Consider the following 18,688-nt stretch of genomic DNA (forward strand, 5'->3'; position numbering starts at 1 on the left):
ACACTGAGACCAGGAAGAGATTGTTTGTACTTTAAAAGGAAGACCCCACCGCCTTGGATCAGTACGTGCACAATATGTAGTTCAATGTTGTTCCAGTGGAATGTAATTTGAAAGAGATAGTAGGTGAGTAAATTCTGAGCACTCGACATCTATTTTACTGCTAAAACAGATAACTGCACTTGAAGGCCGGGGATGACCTACATAAAAAAACCGGGTGGTTAGCAATTACCGTATTTGACCTAATAAGGGCGCAGGGCGCGGGTAAATGACAGTGGGGGCGCCCTTATTAAGATTAGTTATTCTGAAGTTTTATGAAACAGACTATACCTTATAGCAGAATACCCAAGGTTGTGGAAACGGTAAAATATTCAGTCATAAAAATATTCCAGATTAAGATATCTATTCATTATCATATATTAAGCTTAAACATCACTTGAATACTCCTGTAAACTTGTAAACCATGCCAGCTGATCTTTAGACCAGAGAACGTGTGTTCCACCATTTATGTTCAAATGGAACTCTTTTGTGTTCTATTTATAGAAACAGGTGATTTCCCAGATCATATCAGACATCGTTTTCTTTGACCTAATAATTGATTTACAATGTCTTTTACTAGCTTTCTGTTCTGAACAAAAGTTATTTATCAACAAGAATGAAGTCTTTACTTTATCTTCAAATAAAGATGGTAAGTTATTATTTGTATGTGTGTTTAGTTTTGGGTGCTGAGAACTTTGCACTGACATGTCATATGTAGCCTGTAGGAATACACAAAATGTGGCGAAAACATGTGTTCCAGTTACTTAATTTGCTGAAGAAAATTGAACACATAAGTAGTAAAATATTTCACATGAATTATTACTTTTTAACACCATTTTGACACTCAGTCATAGATTTATTTCCTTGAAAAAAGGTAGGGGCGCCCTTATTAGGGTAGGCGCCCTTATTAGGTCAAATACGGTAAGCCGATAAGGGAGTAGGAGGGGCTACAACAGCCTTTGCTGCTGCTGTAAACACAACCACATGGGCCTAAACCACGTGTACATGGTCAGTGTTTATACTGTACATAGTGTAAACTGATCACTACATACTGGCATGTACGGACCAATAGCAATATCCAGTATAAAGAGTTTAGAAATGTATTGTTGAATATAAATGCTTATTAAAGTACATCAATACAGACGCACTACAGTATAACCAACAGTCATTTATGATTTGATACAGCATGCATATTTATTTAAAAATATTCAAATTAAATATAGACATTTATATTTACTTGCAAAAAAACCCTAATCATATTACAGACGAACATTCGGTATCCTCTTTATTATACGTTAGTAAACCATTACAGACGAACACTCGGTACCCCCTTTATTGTACATTAGTAAACCATAACAGTCGAACACTCGGTACCCCCTTTATTGTACATTAGTAAACCATTACAGAAGAACACTCGGTACCCCATTTATTGTACGTTAGTAAACCATTACAGACGAACACTCGGTACCCCTTTTATTGTACATAAGTAAACCATTACAGTCAAACGCTCTGTACCCCATTTATTGTACATTAGTAAACCATAACAGTAGAACACTCGGTACCCCCTTTATTGTACATTAGTAAACCATTACAGAAGAACACTCGGTACCCCATTTATTGTACATTAGTAAACCATTACAGTCAAACACTCGGTACCCCCTTTATTGTACATTAGTAAACCATTACAGTTAACACACTTGGTACCCCCTTTATTGTACATTAGTAAACCATTACAGTTAAACACTCGGTACCCCCTTTATTGTACATTAGTAAACCATTACAGTTAAACACTCGGTACCCCCTTTATTGTACATTAGTAAACCATTACAGTCAAGCACTCGGTACCCTCTTTATTGTACATTAAGTAAACCATTACAGTTAAACACTCGGTACCCCCTTTATTGTACATTAGTAAACCATTACAGTTAAACACTCGGTACCCCCTTTATTGTACATTAGTAAACCATTACAGTCAAACACTCGGTACCCCCTTTATTGTACATTAGTAAACCATTACAGAAGAACACTCGGTACCCCATTTATGGTACATTAGTAAACCATTACAGTTGAACACACGGTACCCCCTTTATTGTACATTAGTAAACCATTACAGTTGAACACTCGTTACCCTCTTTATTGTACATTAGTAAACCATTACAGTCAAACACTCGGTACCCTCTTTATTGTACATTAGTAAACCATTACAGTTAAACACTCGGTACTCCCTTTATTGTACATTAGTAAACCATAACAGAAGAACACTCGGTACCCTCTTTATTGTACATTAGTAAACCATTACAGTCAAACACTCGGTACCCCCTTTATTGAACATTAGTAACCCATTACAGTCAAACACTCGGTACCCCCTTTATTGTACATTAGTAAACCATAACAGAAGAACACTCGGTACCCTCTTTATTGTACATTAGTAAACCATTACAGTCAAACACTCGGTACCCCCTTTATTGAACATTAGTAACCCATTACAGTCAAACACTCGGTACCCCCTTTATTGTACATTAGTAAACCATAACAGAAGAACACTCGGTACCCTCTTTATTGTACATTAGTAAACCATTACAGTCAAACACTCGGTACCCCCTTTATTGTACATTATATTCTTATTCACTTCGTTCAAACGAACATAAAACATTTATTATATATAACTCAACACCAATGTATGGGCGTGGCCTTCAACGGTCCAATAGTTTATTTTCCCAAAGTACAGTTTAAAAAACACAACCGTTAACCGCGAACTGCCCTTCCGTCCCCGTCCTCTGCGTCAACATCTCTCCCGCACTTGTTACGTCGGAATTCCGAGTTATTATAATCTGTAATAACAAAATACATTTTTACTACTTCATATTAGCTTTTTACAAAATTTAGTGTGTTTGCTTGGACCGTCAAGACTCGAATGATCACTACTATCATTTTACTCATCCATTACAACTCCTGACACGCAAGTAATGCGTACATGTAACTCACGTTCGTATCAATTACCTGTATTACCTTGCTCTACATACCGGGCAACCGTACGTGACACCACAATGTTTACGAACATCGGAGTCATGTGATTATGATAAATTCATTTAGTAAACCATTACAGATGAACACTCGGTACCCCCTTTATTGTACATTAGTAAACCATTACAGATGAACACTCGGTACCCCCTTTATTGTACATTAGTAAACTATTACAGAAGAACACTCGGTACCCCCTTTATTGTACATTAGTAAACCATTACAGAAGAACACTCGGTACCCCCTTTATTGTACATTAGTAAACTATTACAGTCGAACACTCGGTACCCCCTTTATTGTACATTAGTAAACTATTACAGTCAAACACTCGGTACCCCCTTTATTGTACATTAGTAAACCATTACAGTCGAACACTCGGTACCCCCTTTATCGTACATTAGTATACCATTACAGAAGAACACTCGGTACCCCCTTTATTGTACATTAGTAAACCAATACAGTCGAACACTCGGTACCCCCTTTATTGTACATCAGTAAACCATTACAGAAGAACACTCGGTACCCCCTTTATTGTACATTAGTAAACCAATACAGTCGAATACTCGGTACCCCCTTTATTGTACGTTAGTAAACCATTACAGTCGAACACTCGGTACCCCCTTTATTGTACATTAGTAAACCAATACAGTCGAACACTCGGTACCCCCTTTATTGTACATCAGTAAACCATTACAGAAGAACACTCGGTACCCCCTTTATTGTACATTAGTAAACCAATACAGTCGAATACTCGGTACCCCCTTTATTGTACGTTAGTAAACCATTACAGAAGAACACTCGGTACCCCTTTTTTTGTACATTAGTAAACCATTACAGTCGAACACTCGGTACCCTCTTTATTGTACATTAGTAAACCATTACAGTCGAACACTCGGTACTCCCTTTAATGTACATAAGTAAACCATTACAGTCAAACACTCGGTACCCCTTTATTGTACATTAGTATACCATTATAGTCGAACACTCAGTATACTACTCTAGTACTACACTAGTACTGCAATAGAAGTACTTCAATGATACTATATTAATGCCATATTACGTATACGTATGTATATTGAATTTTAACGTTATGCTAGGCCTCTTGCTTATTAATTCATCTTCTTTTTATTCTTTTTGTATTAGGCAGCCATGCCTTCAAATATACAAAGTTATGACTGGATTACGTTTGAGCGGGAGCGGTACCCTATATTATGGTCAGCTTACAGTGGGGATCTCGCCGGGCTTCAGCGACAACTGGTAAATGTGAAGGACGTTACAGGGGTCAAGGACACCCTCACAGAAACGTCCATACTTGGTTGGGCAGTAGTCGGTGATCAAGTGACCATAATAAAATACCTGGTGGACAGATATCCAAAGCTGTTGACATTAGGTAACAAATTTGATTCAACTCCACTCTTTTTATGCTCTGTATCTGGAAACGTGGACATGTTTAAACTACTGGCAGCGAAAGGCTTGTCTGCATACAAAAGAATCAGTTACCTATGCAATGTTCTTATGTTGACAGTAGCCAGAGGTCATCTAGAACTCACGCGTCATATTGTCAATACATATCCTGATATGTTGAGGAAAACCTCAACGGATAAGATGGACGTCTTTCTGTACTCGTGTTATTCCGGGAGCATTGAAATGTTTAATTACATGCTACAACTCAACTTTGACCCGAGAGTGTCTGATATCGACGGCATGAACTGTCTCATGATTGCCGCATATTGTGGCCACGATTTGCTCCTGAGGTACATTCTTGATAATGCTGCAAGACTCAGTATCGACATCGACAAAACGGACGCCAATGGTAATACTGCAATATCGTACGCCATGCTCAGAAATCATCAGGATATTACTGCCATACTGAAAGCGTATGGTGCCAGAGACCCTGAAGTGTTTTTTAAGTCGAAACAGCGCCCAAGTGAAGGTACAATCATATTTTCATCTTGTATAATACTAGAATAGCTCCTCGTTGCCATGAAAACACGCGAACACGTAGTGCAGAGCATATACATGTGGTTTAGATCAATCATAACAATATTTGGTTAATTGAGCTACTAATACTATAGATAAAGCTCAATCTTATGTCTTTCCGACTGCTAGATGGTAAGCTGTGTTGGGTGGTGAGTTCTGCTGGATGTTTAGTTCTGTTTGGTGGTGAGTTCTGCTGGATGTTTAACTGTGTTGGTGGGGAGTTCTGCTTGTTTAGCTGTGTTGGGTTGTAAGTTCTGATGGATAGTAAGGATGTTTAGCTGTGTTGGGTGGTAAGTCCTGCTGGATGGTAAGGTGTAGGGGGGTGAGGGTTGTGTGAATTCAGTTAGATGGTAAGCTTTGTTGGGTAATGAGCTTTGGTCGGTGGTGCGTGGTTAGCTCTGCAGGGTGGTGGGTGATGAGCGTTTCTGAACGGTGAGATCGGCTGCGTGGTGAACTCTGCAGGGTGGCGAGCGCTTCTGAGAGGTGAGCTATGCTGGTAAGTAAACTCTGTTTGGTGGTGAACTCTTGCTGGGCGATGATTTCTCCTAGGCTGTGAGCTCTGATGGGTGGTAAAATCTGCTGCGTTGTGAGCTCCTTTGGGTTATGAGCTCTGCTGGATAAGCAGCTCTGCTGGGTGATGAAGTCTGCTGGATGGTAAGATCTGCTGGATGGTGAGGTCTGCTGTGTGGTGAGGTCTGCTGGGTGGTGAGGTCTGCGGGGTGGTGAAGTCTGCGGGGTGGTGAGGTCTGCTGGGTGGTGAGGTCTGCGGGGTGGTGAGGTCTGCTGGGTGGTGAGGTCTTCTAGTTGTCGAGGTCTGCTGGGTGGTGAGGTCTACTGGATAGGTGAGAACTGTTTTAGATTCCCGAGGTTTGCATTCCCCGTATATCACGTTTCAATTCTGGTAAATACTAGTAGTGACACCGTTTCAAAACATATTTAATGTCATCCTTATCATTATCCATTTTTCAACATATATGAATATGATTTAACTATAAAGTAAATATGCCTTCCCATTTAGTCAGACACACTTTGTTTTCCACCACTATAACCCTATCAACTTGTCACTGTAATAACACTATATCTTAACTTTTTTTTCAGATAAACCAGAGTTAACGATTGATGATTATCTGAGGCTTTTTTCCGGACCTACAGAAAAATACAGACACATCCGGGTCGTGTTTGTCGGACCAGAAAATGTTGGCAAGACAACCCTTTGTCTTCGACTTCAGAAGAAAGATGTAGATATCAGCGTTCGGCATAGGACTCTTGGTGCCGAACTTTTTCTGCAGTTGTACGAGATAGGCTGGGACAGCAAGCGATGGACGGAGTTGAATATGTATAGACCCGAAGTAGTTATCCATAAACGGTTAGCAGGAATGCTTAAAAAATGCTCTTCTGGTAAGTATATCAGAGTTGATATTTTTCGTTTTTAAAATGACATACATATGTTCAGTTTATTTCGTTTAGATTTATTAGATTATGGACAAGCGAATGCCGATATATGAATGAAACAGTCATTCTTAACGAACAAAATGTAAAGATTTATAGAGACCGTGTGAACAAGGCAACTAGCACGAGATGAATCGAAAGTGTAGGTGGCTTTCGCATCTTCGACGACACCCACTACATAGGTATGTCAAATATGCTAACGTTTAATATGAGAACCAGTGTTATGAGAACTGAACCCTCAGATATAGAAGTGAAGTCTACCGTCATATCCCAAAGGGGTGATGGCACAGAACCATCAGATATAGAAGTGAAGTCTACCGTCATATCGCAAGAGTGTGTTGACACCGAACCATCAGATATGGAAGTGAAGTCTACCGTCATATCGCAATAGTGTGTTGACACCGAACCTTCAGATATAGAAGTGAAGTCTACCGTCATATCGCAAAAGGGTGATGGCACAGAACCATCAGATATAGAAGTGAAGTCTACCGTCATATCGCAAGAGTGTGTTGACACCGAACCATCAGATATGGAAGTGAAGTCTACCGTCATATCGCAATAGTGTGTTGACACCGAACCTTCAGATATAGAAGTGAAGTCTACAATCATATCGGACCAGTTTGATGACACAGAACCATCAGATTTAAAAGTGAAATCTACTTGCAGCATTTTACCGCTCGGCTACAGAGATCTTCTCTTAAGCGCGATTAGTTCAGCGTAAGACTAGTAAGTCAGAGGTCCTGGGTTCGATCCCTAGCGGAGGCAGTGATTTAAATTGAATCCTGTGTTCTGTTTCATTTGCGCACATGTAGGGACCCTGGAATTATACTAAGCATTACTTGTGAAAACATCGCTGTGACCCCTGGAAACTCGAGGACGAGTTCTTTTCTGGAGGCGGAGTATGTAACCATGGTAAAATACAAGTCGCAATATACCGCCCGGCTAGAGAGATCTTTTTTTTTAGCTAAATCGGTTGAGCGTACGACTAGTAATCCAGAGGTCCTGGGTTCGATCCCTAGCAGAGGTAGTGTTTTAATGATGTTGAATTTCATACAGAACCCATTAGCAAACGGAACTCAACAGTCTTGATTCATTGGGGCTAGAATGTTCCATTGCTGATGGGTCCAAGAATGTAGTATTTCAAATTCCAGTGTTAGTGGTTTCTGATACCATGTATAACGGGAATTATTTTGTTATAGTGGGGAATACTATGGCAGTGTTAGGACCTAGCGGATAGGAAAGGCTGTCATGGAATTCTATCATATTGGCAGGTAGCGATTGATAGCATCCGTTGTGCCCAGTTCTTAGTTAAGTCGACACACAAGAATATTATGAAGATACAGCCTTTCGAGTGGATTGTTGTTGATGGCTGATTAAGGGGATTTGATCCAAATATAACACAAATTGTAACTTCATGAGGACAACACTGATTACACTGTTTGTCCTTGGGTGGTAAATGTAACCCATCAAGTGCTATGGGGTCCATGTTAAGATATGTAACGTTACTGCCAAGGCAATATATATTCAAACCAAATCGGGGTTATGTCAAGTGCAGGCTGATGACTTGGGTTGCATCATAGAAAGGGATAACCTTACTAGAGATCAGTTAAATGAGGTTAGCCAAACACACAGCAACTTGAGTCATGTATTCTCCAAGAATCCTAGTGACTTAGGGAGTACAAACTTGACACAGAACAAGATTGAACATGTATATGAAAACCACTTAAGACAAGAGAATTCCTCCTGGTATGTTTGAGGAGGTGCGCCAACATGTTAGGGATATATTGGATATAGGTGCTCCGCTTAGAGATGGTTCGCTGAGGTTTTGTTAGCTCACCTGCCCGAAGGGCAAGTGAGCTTATGCCATGGTGCGGCGTCCGTCGTCCGGCCGTCCGTCCGGCCGTCCGGCCGTCCGTCCGGCCGTCCGTCCGGCGTCAACTTTTCATTTAAACAACTTCTTCTCAATAACCAAGAGGCCCAGGGACTTGATATTGGGCCCGTAGCGTGCTGGGATGAAGGGCTACCAAGTTTGTTCAAATAAATGACCTTGACCTTCATTCAAGGTCACATGGGTCAAAAAGGCTATAATCTTCCAACGACTTCTTCTCAATAACCGAGAGGCCCAGGGACTTGATATTGGGCCTGTAGCATGCTGAGGTGAAGGGCTACAAAGTTTGTTCAAATAAATGACCTTGACCTTCATTCAAGGTCACATGGGTCAAATAGGCCATAATCTTCAAACGACTTCTTCTCAATAACCAAGAGGCCCAGGGACTTGATATTGGGCCTGTAGCATGCTGGGGTGAAGCGCTACAAAGTTTGTTCAAATAAATGACCTTGACCTTCATTCAAGGTCACATGGGTAAAATAGGCTATAATCTTCAAACAACTTCTTCTCAATAACCAAGAGGCCCAGTTTGGTTTGGTTTGGTTTATTTTGTTTAACGTCCTATTAACAGCTAAGGTCATTTAAGGACGGCCTCCCGTGCGTGCGACATGAATGTGTGTGGTGAGTGCGTATGGGTGTTTTGGGAGGCTGCGGTATGTTCGTGCCAAGTCTCCTTGCGATAGGCCGGAACTTTTGCCGATTTATAGTGCTACCTCACTGGAGCATACTGCCGAAGACACCCAGCAGTACACCCCACCCGGTCACATTATACTGACAACGGGCCAACCAGTCGTCCCACTCCTTATATGCTGAGCGCTAAGCAGGAGTAGCAACTACCATTTTTAAAGACTCTGGTATGTCTCGGCCAGGGGACAGAACCCAAAGCCTTCCTCACAGCGGCGAACGCTCAACTAAAGGCCAAAAGTGAGGCATTGTCAAGGGAGACATTAGGAAGAAGACAGTTTGTAAGAAAGAAAAGAAAAGATAAGATCCCAAATTCAGTCGCCTCTAACGATCATGCAATGGGGGCAGCAGGTACAATTCTTACGCCCTACCTGCAGGGCAGCAAGAGGCCCAGGGACTTGATATTTGGTCTGTAGCATGCTGGGGTGAAGGGCTACAAAGTTTGTTGAAATAAATTACATTGACCTTCATTCAAGGTCACATGGGTCAAATAGGCTATACTCTTCAAACGACTTCTTCTCAATAATGAAGAGGCCCAGGGACTTGATATTGGGCCAATAGCATGCTGGGGTGAAGGGCTACAAAGTTTGTTCAAATAAATGACCTTGACCTTCATTCAAGGTCACATGGGTCAAATAGGCTATAAACTTCAAACGACTTCTTCTCAATAACCAAGAGGCCCAGGGACTTGATATTTGGCCTGTAGCATGCTGGGGTGAAGGGCTACCAATTTTGTTCAAATAAATGACCTTGACTCACATTCAAGGTCACAGGGGTGAAATTGGCTTAAATCTGTAAATAATAAATTTGCAATAGCCAAGAGCCTGCAAGACCTGATATTAGGCCAATAGAATGCTGGAATGAAAGACTAGAAGGAAAGGCTGTCATGGAATTCTATCATATTGGCAGGTAGCGATTGATAGCATCCGTTGTGCCCAGTTCTTAGTTAAGTCGACACACAAGAATATTATGAAGATACAGCCTTTCGAGTGGATTGTTGTTGATGGCTGATTAAGGGGATTTGATCCAAATATAACACAAATTGTAACCAAGAACTTCATGAGGACAACACTGATTACACTGTTTGTCCTTGGGTGGTAAATGTAACCCATCAAGTGCTATGGGGTCCATGTTAAGATATGTAACGTTACTGCCAAGGCAATATATATTCAAACCAAATCGGAGTTATGTCAAGTGCAGGCTGATGACTTGGGTTGCATCATAGATAGGGATAACCTTACTAGAGATCAGTTAAATGAGGTTAGCCAAACACACAGCAACTTGAGTCATGTATTCTCCAAGAATCCTAGTGACTTAGGGAGTACAAACTTGACACAGAACAAGATTGAACATGTATATGAAAACCACTTAAGACAAGAGAATTCCTCCTGGTATGTTTGAGGAGGTGCGCCAACATGTTAGGGATATATGCGATACAGGCCCATTGGGCCTCTTGTATTAACTACAGGATGCTGCACAATTGAACCAAGAAGGACGCTTATATGCTTCCTAGGTTCGATTATGTTATAGATACCATAAACGGATCCAAGACTGTATTTGAGGTCAGACTATTTGCAGATCGAAACAGCGGAGGAGGATCCGCATACAATTGCCTTCTCGATGGGTAATTTATGTTTCTCTGAATGTTATAGAATGGGATTTTGGCCTGTCGTAATCAGTTCACCTACACACCACAGTCAAGGTCTTGCATGAAAATTTTACAGTCAATTATGGTTTTCCCGAGAAGTTTTACTGCGACCAAGGTCGTAGCTCTGACTATATAGGGCCATGAACCACAGGACTGGTCTCATTTGGTTATTTATATCGACGAGGTAGCACTCTACAGTAAACAAGACAAGCGGCTTTTGCAGAACGGACAAAACTGGTGAAAAGAGCAGTGATCAAATATGTGCGTAAGGATATCCATAATTACATGGTAGTAACACTAGCGAAAGATGTTCCTTCAGTGTGCTACAGTGAAAAGGTGGGTGGCGGGATTCCATTCTGATCGAGGCCCGAGGGTACCAAAACATTTGACAGTTGATCAGAAGCAAACCAGGCGCACATTATCGCTTGCTAATCTTAACCTTTATGAAGAAGATCCTGCCAGCTTTCTTTAGAGATTTGTCACTACGGATGAAACCTGGGTCCATCATTTAACCCTAGAGGCTAAACTTGGCTCTCCTCACCAAAGAAGACAAGGACTGCTCCTTTAACTGGAAAGGTTATGGTCTCTGTTTTCTGGGATGCAAATGGTATTCTGATGATATATTAAATCCAAAAGGGACAAATAATCAATGGTACATACTATGCTTCACTTCTGGACAGTTACGAGAAAATATTAAACTTAAGTGCAGCGAAAAGCCCCCTAAAGGTTTGTTATTCCATCAGGACAATGCTCCTGCTTACAAATCTGTCATTGCCATGGCTGCCATGATCTATTTTCAAAGCTGAAAACAGCTATTTCAGGCACCAAATTTCATTCCGATGATGACGTCATACATGCAAAGGATGACTTCCTGAACAGCCAATAAAAGGAGTTCTATAAAAGTGGCATTTAGACCCTTAAACACCGCTGGCAAAAGTGTATAGATTCTGAAGGGGATTATGTTGAAACAAATATAATATGACCGGCCAAATTCAATTCTTCTGTTAATATTTTAATCTCCCATTATTCAGGATTCATAAATACCAAACTTCTATAAAAATATTGTAGTCGGTGTTTTAATTTAGGAAGTCTTTTTGCTTGGATACGGAATCGCAGACATAAGGTGCAATTTCATTTTTAATCTATATCAACTAATTGTAAAGTAATTAGAAATTAAGTTTTCCTTTTAATTATTGATGCTCGACATCAACTCTTAATTCTTATTCAAATGTAATTGTTGACTAAGTGTACGTTATCATAATTATACCATGTGTATTATGATGATTATTCAAAGGTGACTATACTTCATGTACGGATTTGTTTTTTTTTAATTTGTGACTCTATACTACATGTACTTTATTATTGTAAGCATGAAATCGAGCGCTTCAGTAGTTTATTTTGTATCTTCGCTGTAACATATCGATATCCCTTGGAATGATGTTATTTTACAGAAACCTTAAGATCTTCCAGTGTTGGTACGAGCGCAGCCACAGGGGATTCTGAAAAAGGTGAGCTTTTTAACTGGACGTATTTACTACACATACCTTAGTCTTTCTATATAGGGCATCACAGGAAGTGACTTCACTTCAAATATCTTTATTTTCTGATTCTATTAGAGAAGTTAAGTCGTGCGGTTTATACAAAGAGCTAGTTATTCTTTAATGGATTGGTAATGCATTTCAATTTAATTTGATAACTGATTATGACTAACATATCTATATATACACACACTTTACTCTCCTAAGTTCTACTTATGAATGTTAAATTAGAGTATATTCTAACTTAATACTTTGTTATGACACTACTTACAGGGGAACAAACACTGCCTTCTACGACAGGCTCGACAAGTTCGACAGCCGTCACCCCTGAATATGAAAAGGGTGAGTTATTTTGTTGAATTATCAATATTGTGGAAATAATTATATTGTTGTGAGTTGATAAGTCATTACATTTTCCTACTGATTATAGGTGTTATATTTGTATGCTAATTAGAGGTTATTTTTGTTTGCTAAAAGCGGGTTATATTCGTTTGCAAGTGTTACACTTGTATCATTTGAGATACAGCCCTTGTTCCGCAGATCCGGAACAAATCATGCTTGATTTATCAGGGCTTAACGTCTGAATCTAGAAAATCGGTGTATATCATTGGATATGTTTGGCGGACCTACGGTACCGTTGGCATTATTACACATTTTATTAACAAGTTTATTGATATAATACTGTTTTGTGATTTGATAAGGCGTTTTATTATATGACTGATTTGTCCCCTTTCCTGATTTGCCAATTCTAGACATGAATAAAAAATAAGACAAGGCTTCCGGGGGCAGATTTCCCGCTCAGTTTTTCGACCAGGTTTCCAGGTCAGTTTTTTTACCAGGTTTCCCGGTCAGTTTTTCGACCAGGTTTAGCGGCCTTGACCCATCTTTTCTGCATTTCACAAAAGAAATAAAATCTTTCTAAAAGAGAGAAGGATGTCGATCATAACGTTTTGCGGTAATAGTTTGTTGTTTATCTACTAAACTTGTATATCTGTCCAATGTTCTATGTCTATATGTGATCGTTTGTAATTTACTTGAAAATTCGACAATTCACTTGTCTTTGCTGTCGTTATTATTACATTACTAATTACATGTATCTATTTCCATTGAAACGCATCCAAAGGATCCAGTACCTATATTGAACCGTCGTTTTTACATACTAGACCATATATATATCATTAATATATATATATATTGGTCAAAGAAGTAATATAAACAATAAGTATCCGCATAACACTGGATCCTTGCAAGGTATGTCTGCAGGATACGAATTACTTGAAATGTTAATATTGGGCAATAATCACCGTTATATTACTTCTTTGACCCATATGTATATATAGAATATATGATTTGAAGTTTTTTTTTGTTTAAATATCTGGTATCGGAAGAACTTACGAAATGACTATCCCATTGTCCAGTATCCACTTAGTATGATGTCTGTGAGAGATGTAAATAATACTCGACAATTTTACATCCCAGGTAATCAGAAGGGATGTAGCTCTAGCCGTCAAATGTCGAAGATAACGTGCGAAGACGAATCTGAGGAGGTTTACAACCAGTCCCTCCAACAAAACGAGGAGGTCGCTTTCCTGTCGATGTGGGACATGGGCGGAGACCTGGCCTTCCAGGCGACTAACGCTGTCTTCGTCATCGCAGTTGCCATTTAACCGTTGGCTGAGACGTATCCTCCGGGGTCCAGCAACTACTACCTTACGATGTATTATACGACGTGACACTATTTCACCAGACTGCTGAAGTCTTGGAAGGTATATATACTATACAGAATACGTATTTACCGTGTAATAGATATTTATTGAATATCAACATTAAGCACGTATTCGTATACACGTAGTATTAGCCGGTATATATTGATATATACCGTATATACATTGTACTTAGTCCGGCTGTTTTTATGTTTCAGGGGTTTTTATGTTTGTACGTCTGGAAATGTCTCCGGTTACTAAATAAATAAAGAACCAGCAGGAATTTGGGAGTTTGTTATTATGTCCCGCATTCTCTTCCTGTGACATAGGCGGATTGAGTTATAATAACGATCAAATGTCTTATCCTCAAGATTTATCTTCAACGGCGTTTTTTTTTTTTTTGAGTTATCTCGCTTTTCTTTTTAGAAGCTTTGCCCTATTAGGATAATACTGTGATTATTTGAGAACTAAATATTACTGTATTTTATCGAAATTTTTAATATAAATAATGTGTCATAAATCAAAGGTGTGCTCACAGGCGTCTGCTTCTGGTTAGCATTGATACAAACTGATATGATCCCCTTCTTTTACTATATCAACAATGTGTCACCTTTGGAAAGTCGGAAGGGGGAATGCGCTTCGATTCACTTTAAATATCAATGCATTTTATTCTTTTGTCTTGTGACAATGATTGAAATATGGGAAATGGACCAAAAGCGGTCGTGATAGCCGACTATGCACCGACTGAAGTAAACAAGTGGATGGTGTACTGACAGAATCAAGGTGTAAGTTTGAACTGCATTACTAATACTGTAAGTTATATATTCAATGAATGTGCCTGTTATTGATTACTCCGAAGCAATAGGTATGACTGTAACCAGAATATTGCTTCTTATTCTTACATGTGTATTTGATTACGATCAAGCTGGCATCCAACTGAGAACAAGTCAGTTATTTAATTACGATTTAAAAAATCACATTTCAGATGATTTTACTTCATGTTTCCCGTGTCTGTATTTATATTTTTCAAATATTAAATCAACATAATACAAGCATTGCTCCAGTTCTCTATATTTAAGCTAAATCCTGATGGGATGACGGTTGGTGACTTGATCATGTCTTTATATTCCACTGTGTTAAAGGCATTGTGGTCTCGGGGGGCACAATGGACAATTAATGCCTGGCTGGTAGATATGAACTGGTTACCTGCTTTCCTCCTAGGAGGATTGACTATGTAGTTCACTCTTGTTTTATATTCTGTAATCGCTACATACAGTATAGTGAAAAATGAAGTTAGATAGATAATAGATAAAAACACATCTGCTGGTGAAAGTCATTGTGTTGAAATTATTGTAATTCTCAGACTCTTAATAAAAACATGTGTATGAGTTAACCCTCTTTCCTTGCCTATAATGATGTCGGTGATTGTCTCCCTTTTCTCATTTACTTCGATGAAACCCTAGATTTCATATGTATACATGCACATCAAATCACTTTACTCTAATACTTTCTTGTGACAATATATAAATGAAAGAGACCGGTTCTACCATTTACCTGTCCATAGATTTGTATTGTGTTTTATGTAACTACTATTTTGTTCTTTTTGTTTAGTGTTTTTGTTTTTTGTAGGTATGAATGAGTATGAATGTACCAGATTTTATATGACTTGCTTTCTATATTCCATAACTTCCAATTTGAAGTTTGATCTTTTTGTAATTAAAATACTACTTACTATGCCCTATAACGTACATATCAATCTAGGTCTATCTCCAACCTCTTCTGGTCAAAACAAATTCTTCTGTGATTTATGAATACTACACTTAAATGTTAGGTCTTTTCGGAACAAAATTGATCTAGTTGAAACTGAATTCTGTGATAACGATATCTTGTGTCTAACTGAAACTTATCTGAACTCTGAAATATCTAATATTGATTTAAAGATAGATTCACATCCTAACTTATATCGTAGAGATAGGCAGTTACAACAAGGCGGTGGCATATTGATTTATACTAAAAGTAATCTTATTATCAATCGTAGAAATGATCTAGAAACCGAAAATATTGAACATTTTATCTTGGAGATCAATACTTCAAACAATAAAAGATACTGTTTTGTTTCTTGTATAGACCTTCCTAATACACCAATAGAATATTGGAACAAACTTGATAAAACATTAATGACCTCATCAATACTAATCATAATATTATAATTACTGGTGATATCAATGTTGACCTACTAAAGATGAAAACTACTTCTCATCTTTCTAAACTTTTAACTAAATATCAACTAAAAAATCTAATACAAACCCCAATACGAATTACATATACTACTGCTACATTGATAGATGTTTTGATTACCAATAATGACAACATGTATTAATTCAATACAGGTATTTTCTCCTCTTTGTAGTGATCACTATCCCATTCTAGCTAATATCTGTTTTAAAACTTTAAAAAGCAAATCTTATAAAAATAATCTTCAAGTTCAGTGAAGCCAAATGTGATTATAAACAATGAATTACTAACTGTTAATTGGGATAATATTGTTAAAATTAATAACAATATCAATGAACTATATTCTATTGTCTTAGAGAAAATAAACTCTGCTACTTATACACATATACCACATAAATTTTTTTATTGTACATCCCTATGATAAACCTTGGATGACTGGTAAAATAAGGCATAAATTGAGACAAAAAACAAAGAAATAAAAACAAACAAACAAACAATTACATAAAATAGCTAAAGTAAAAAATAGAGAACAAGACTGGGCCAAATTCAGAAGTTTCGGAATGAGACCATTGGATTGATTAGGCAAACTAAGGATAATTACATGAAAAAGTTACAGAGTTCCATTATTGATAAATCTACTAATCCTAGCAATGGTGGCAAATAGCTAAAACTATGGGTAAACTTTCTAATAACATCACTCAATCCTATCCTCGGAAACATAACAATGAAATTCTTATTCATCCACAAGATAAAGCCGAAGCATTAAACAATTACTTTACTAATATTGCCTCTGATATTGTAGACACTAATAACCTACTAGAATTACCTCCCTTGTCCCATTTTGAACTGTCTGATATTAATATAACTGAGCAAGATATAATTGACTAATTCCACATTCTTAATAGAAATAAACCAGCTGGACCTGATAGCATCCTACCAATTATTGTAAAACATATCTCGTAAACAATATATCAATCTTCAGAAATAAAAGAGTTTTTTAATATACTTCAATCACCAACTAATATCTATATAAAAACTACTGCAACTATGACTATGTGGAATGCACTTGATAGTTTCCTAATTATCTTTCTCAATTTCTTCTTTTAAACGTAAACTAAAAGCAACTATTGATATAACTGTAACTGATTTTTTTTTTATTAATTACGTTCCGAGAAAGCTTAATATAATTTTATGCCAACTTAGATTTTTTTAAGTGACCTTTGTTATGATAGGTCCCAAGATCACCTGATTGATAATGCTTCCTGCCCATGTAGTGGTCCTAGAGAGGATACAGCGCATGTTTTCTTTCAATGTTCTTCATATTCCAATTCTAGACATCATATTAAATTCATTTATAATTTGCTAGGTTATGTAAATCATCAATGTTTCGTATCTGGTATCCTCAACGCACATGATCATTGAAATAATTCTATTCTTTTTCATGCTAATCTATATATTACGCCTTTAAAGTGTTTTTCTTTGTATACACGATAAACTACATGTAGTAAAAATACAGTCTTTATGCATAGAACATTTTCAGCAAGTTTCTTGTCCTTAAAACTGAAGCATTATACCATTCTAGTATAAATGTGTGAATGAGTGAGTTCTTAGTGGTTACATATATGTATCTATTAAATACCAGTTTTCATTTTTGGGTCAGTCATTAATATGTTATGTTTCACTCAACTATTGACCAATTCCATTTTCGAGAATTATTCCATTGAAATTTTTTCCACTTTTGATATTATAACTAATGTTTTACTATCATCTGCTTCGTAAATGATATTGCTTTTTTAGCAAGATATCAATAATTTAGTATTTTAATAGGGAACATTAAATTTTCTGCCAGGTCTAACCGGAATATCTTCAGAAGAAGACTTATATAGGCTTAGCCTGTTGTCCCATTCTTTTTACTATACTGTATTTTATATGTGTATTGTTAATAAAATATTTTGAAAAAAGACTGTGGTACGGAATATATATCTTAGAATGGTTTAACAAGGGACAATCTGAATGGTCTGTAGAGAATTCTTACTATGATTGTCGACAAATCAGACTAATAAGTACTTGAAAACAAAATATCAATTAAGATATTTTATCAAATATATTAAAATCCAAGTAAGCATTCTCATAAGTTTAGCTTTACCATTATTTCTAATGTTCTTTCTTATCTAAATCCATTCCATGAATAGTTTTATTCAACAACCAAGCGCAACCTTCACAAATATTGACTGCTCAGATATAGGCCAACTGCCGACTTCCACATAATGTAACAACCGCCAATAACATTGTAGCTTCCATAATAATTAATAAAGCAAGTAGTACAATGGGTTTTCGATATAAACATGATAGAATTTCTTTTATTGATTTGGACGTATTCTTTGAACTGTTTGTTTTCCTTTTTTTTCTCTCTGCAAATTTTTTTATAGATATGTTTAGATTGTTGAGTCATATCTGTTACGTCACGAAAACTATAAATATCGTTTGGTGTAACCGTGAAATGAGA

The 18,688-nt window shown here is 37.6% G+C and overlaps 1 protein-coding gene across 1 annotated transcript; it reads left to right on the forward strand.

Moving 5' to 3' along the window:
* Nucleotides 1-6,877, forward strand: LOC117328514 (serine/threonine-protein kinase TNNI3K-like). The gene is made up of 4 exons (XM_033886050.1): nt 1-123; nt 4,201-4,990; nt 6,136-6,435; nt 6,729-6,877. Exons 2-4 carry the CDS (start codon nt 4,207-4,209, stop codon nt 6,875-6,877), a joined length of 1,233 nt encoding a protein of 410 aa, XP_033741941.1. The 5' UTR covers nt 1-123; nt 4,201-4,206.
* The last annotated feature ends 11,811 nt before the right edge of the window (nt 6,878-18,688 follow it).

This window comes from Pecten maximus, chromosome 5, assembly GCF_902652985.1.
Source record: "Pecten maximus chromosome 5, xPecMax1.1, whole genome shotgun sequence".
NCBI lineage: Eukaryota > Metazoa > Mollusca > Bivalvia > Pectinida > Pectinidae > Pecten > Pecten maximus.

Bases quoted from the DNA above. Each gene is read 5' to 3' on its own strand.
- LOC117328514 (XM_033886050.1), top strand. From the start codon at position 4,207: ATGCCTTCAAATATACAAAGTTATGACTGGATTACGTTTGAGCGGGAG. The intron at 4,991-6,135 runs GTACAATCATAT...CTTTTTTTTCAG, and splicing joins GAAACAGCGCCCAAGTGAAG to ATAAACCAGAGTTAACGATT. The intron at 6,436-6,728 runs GTAAGTATATCA...CTGAACCCTCAG, and splicing joins GCTTAAAAAATGCTCTTCTG to ATATAGAAGTGAAGTCTACC.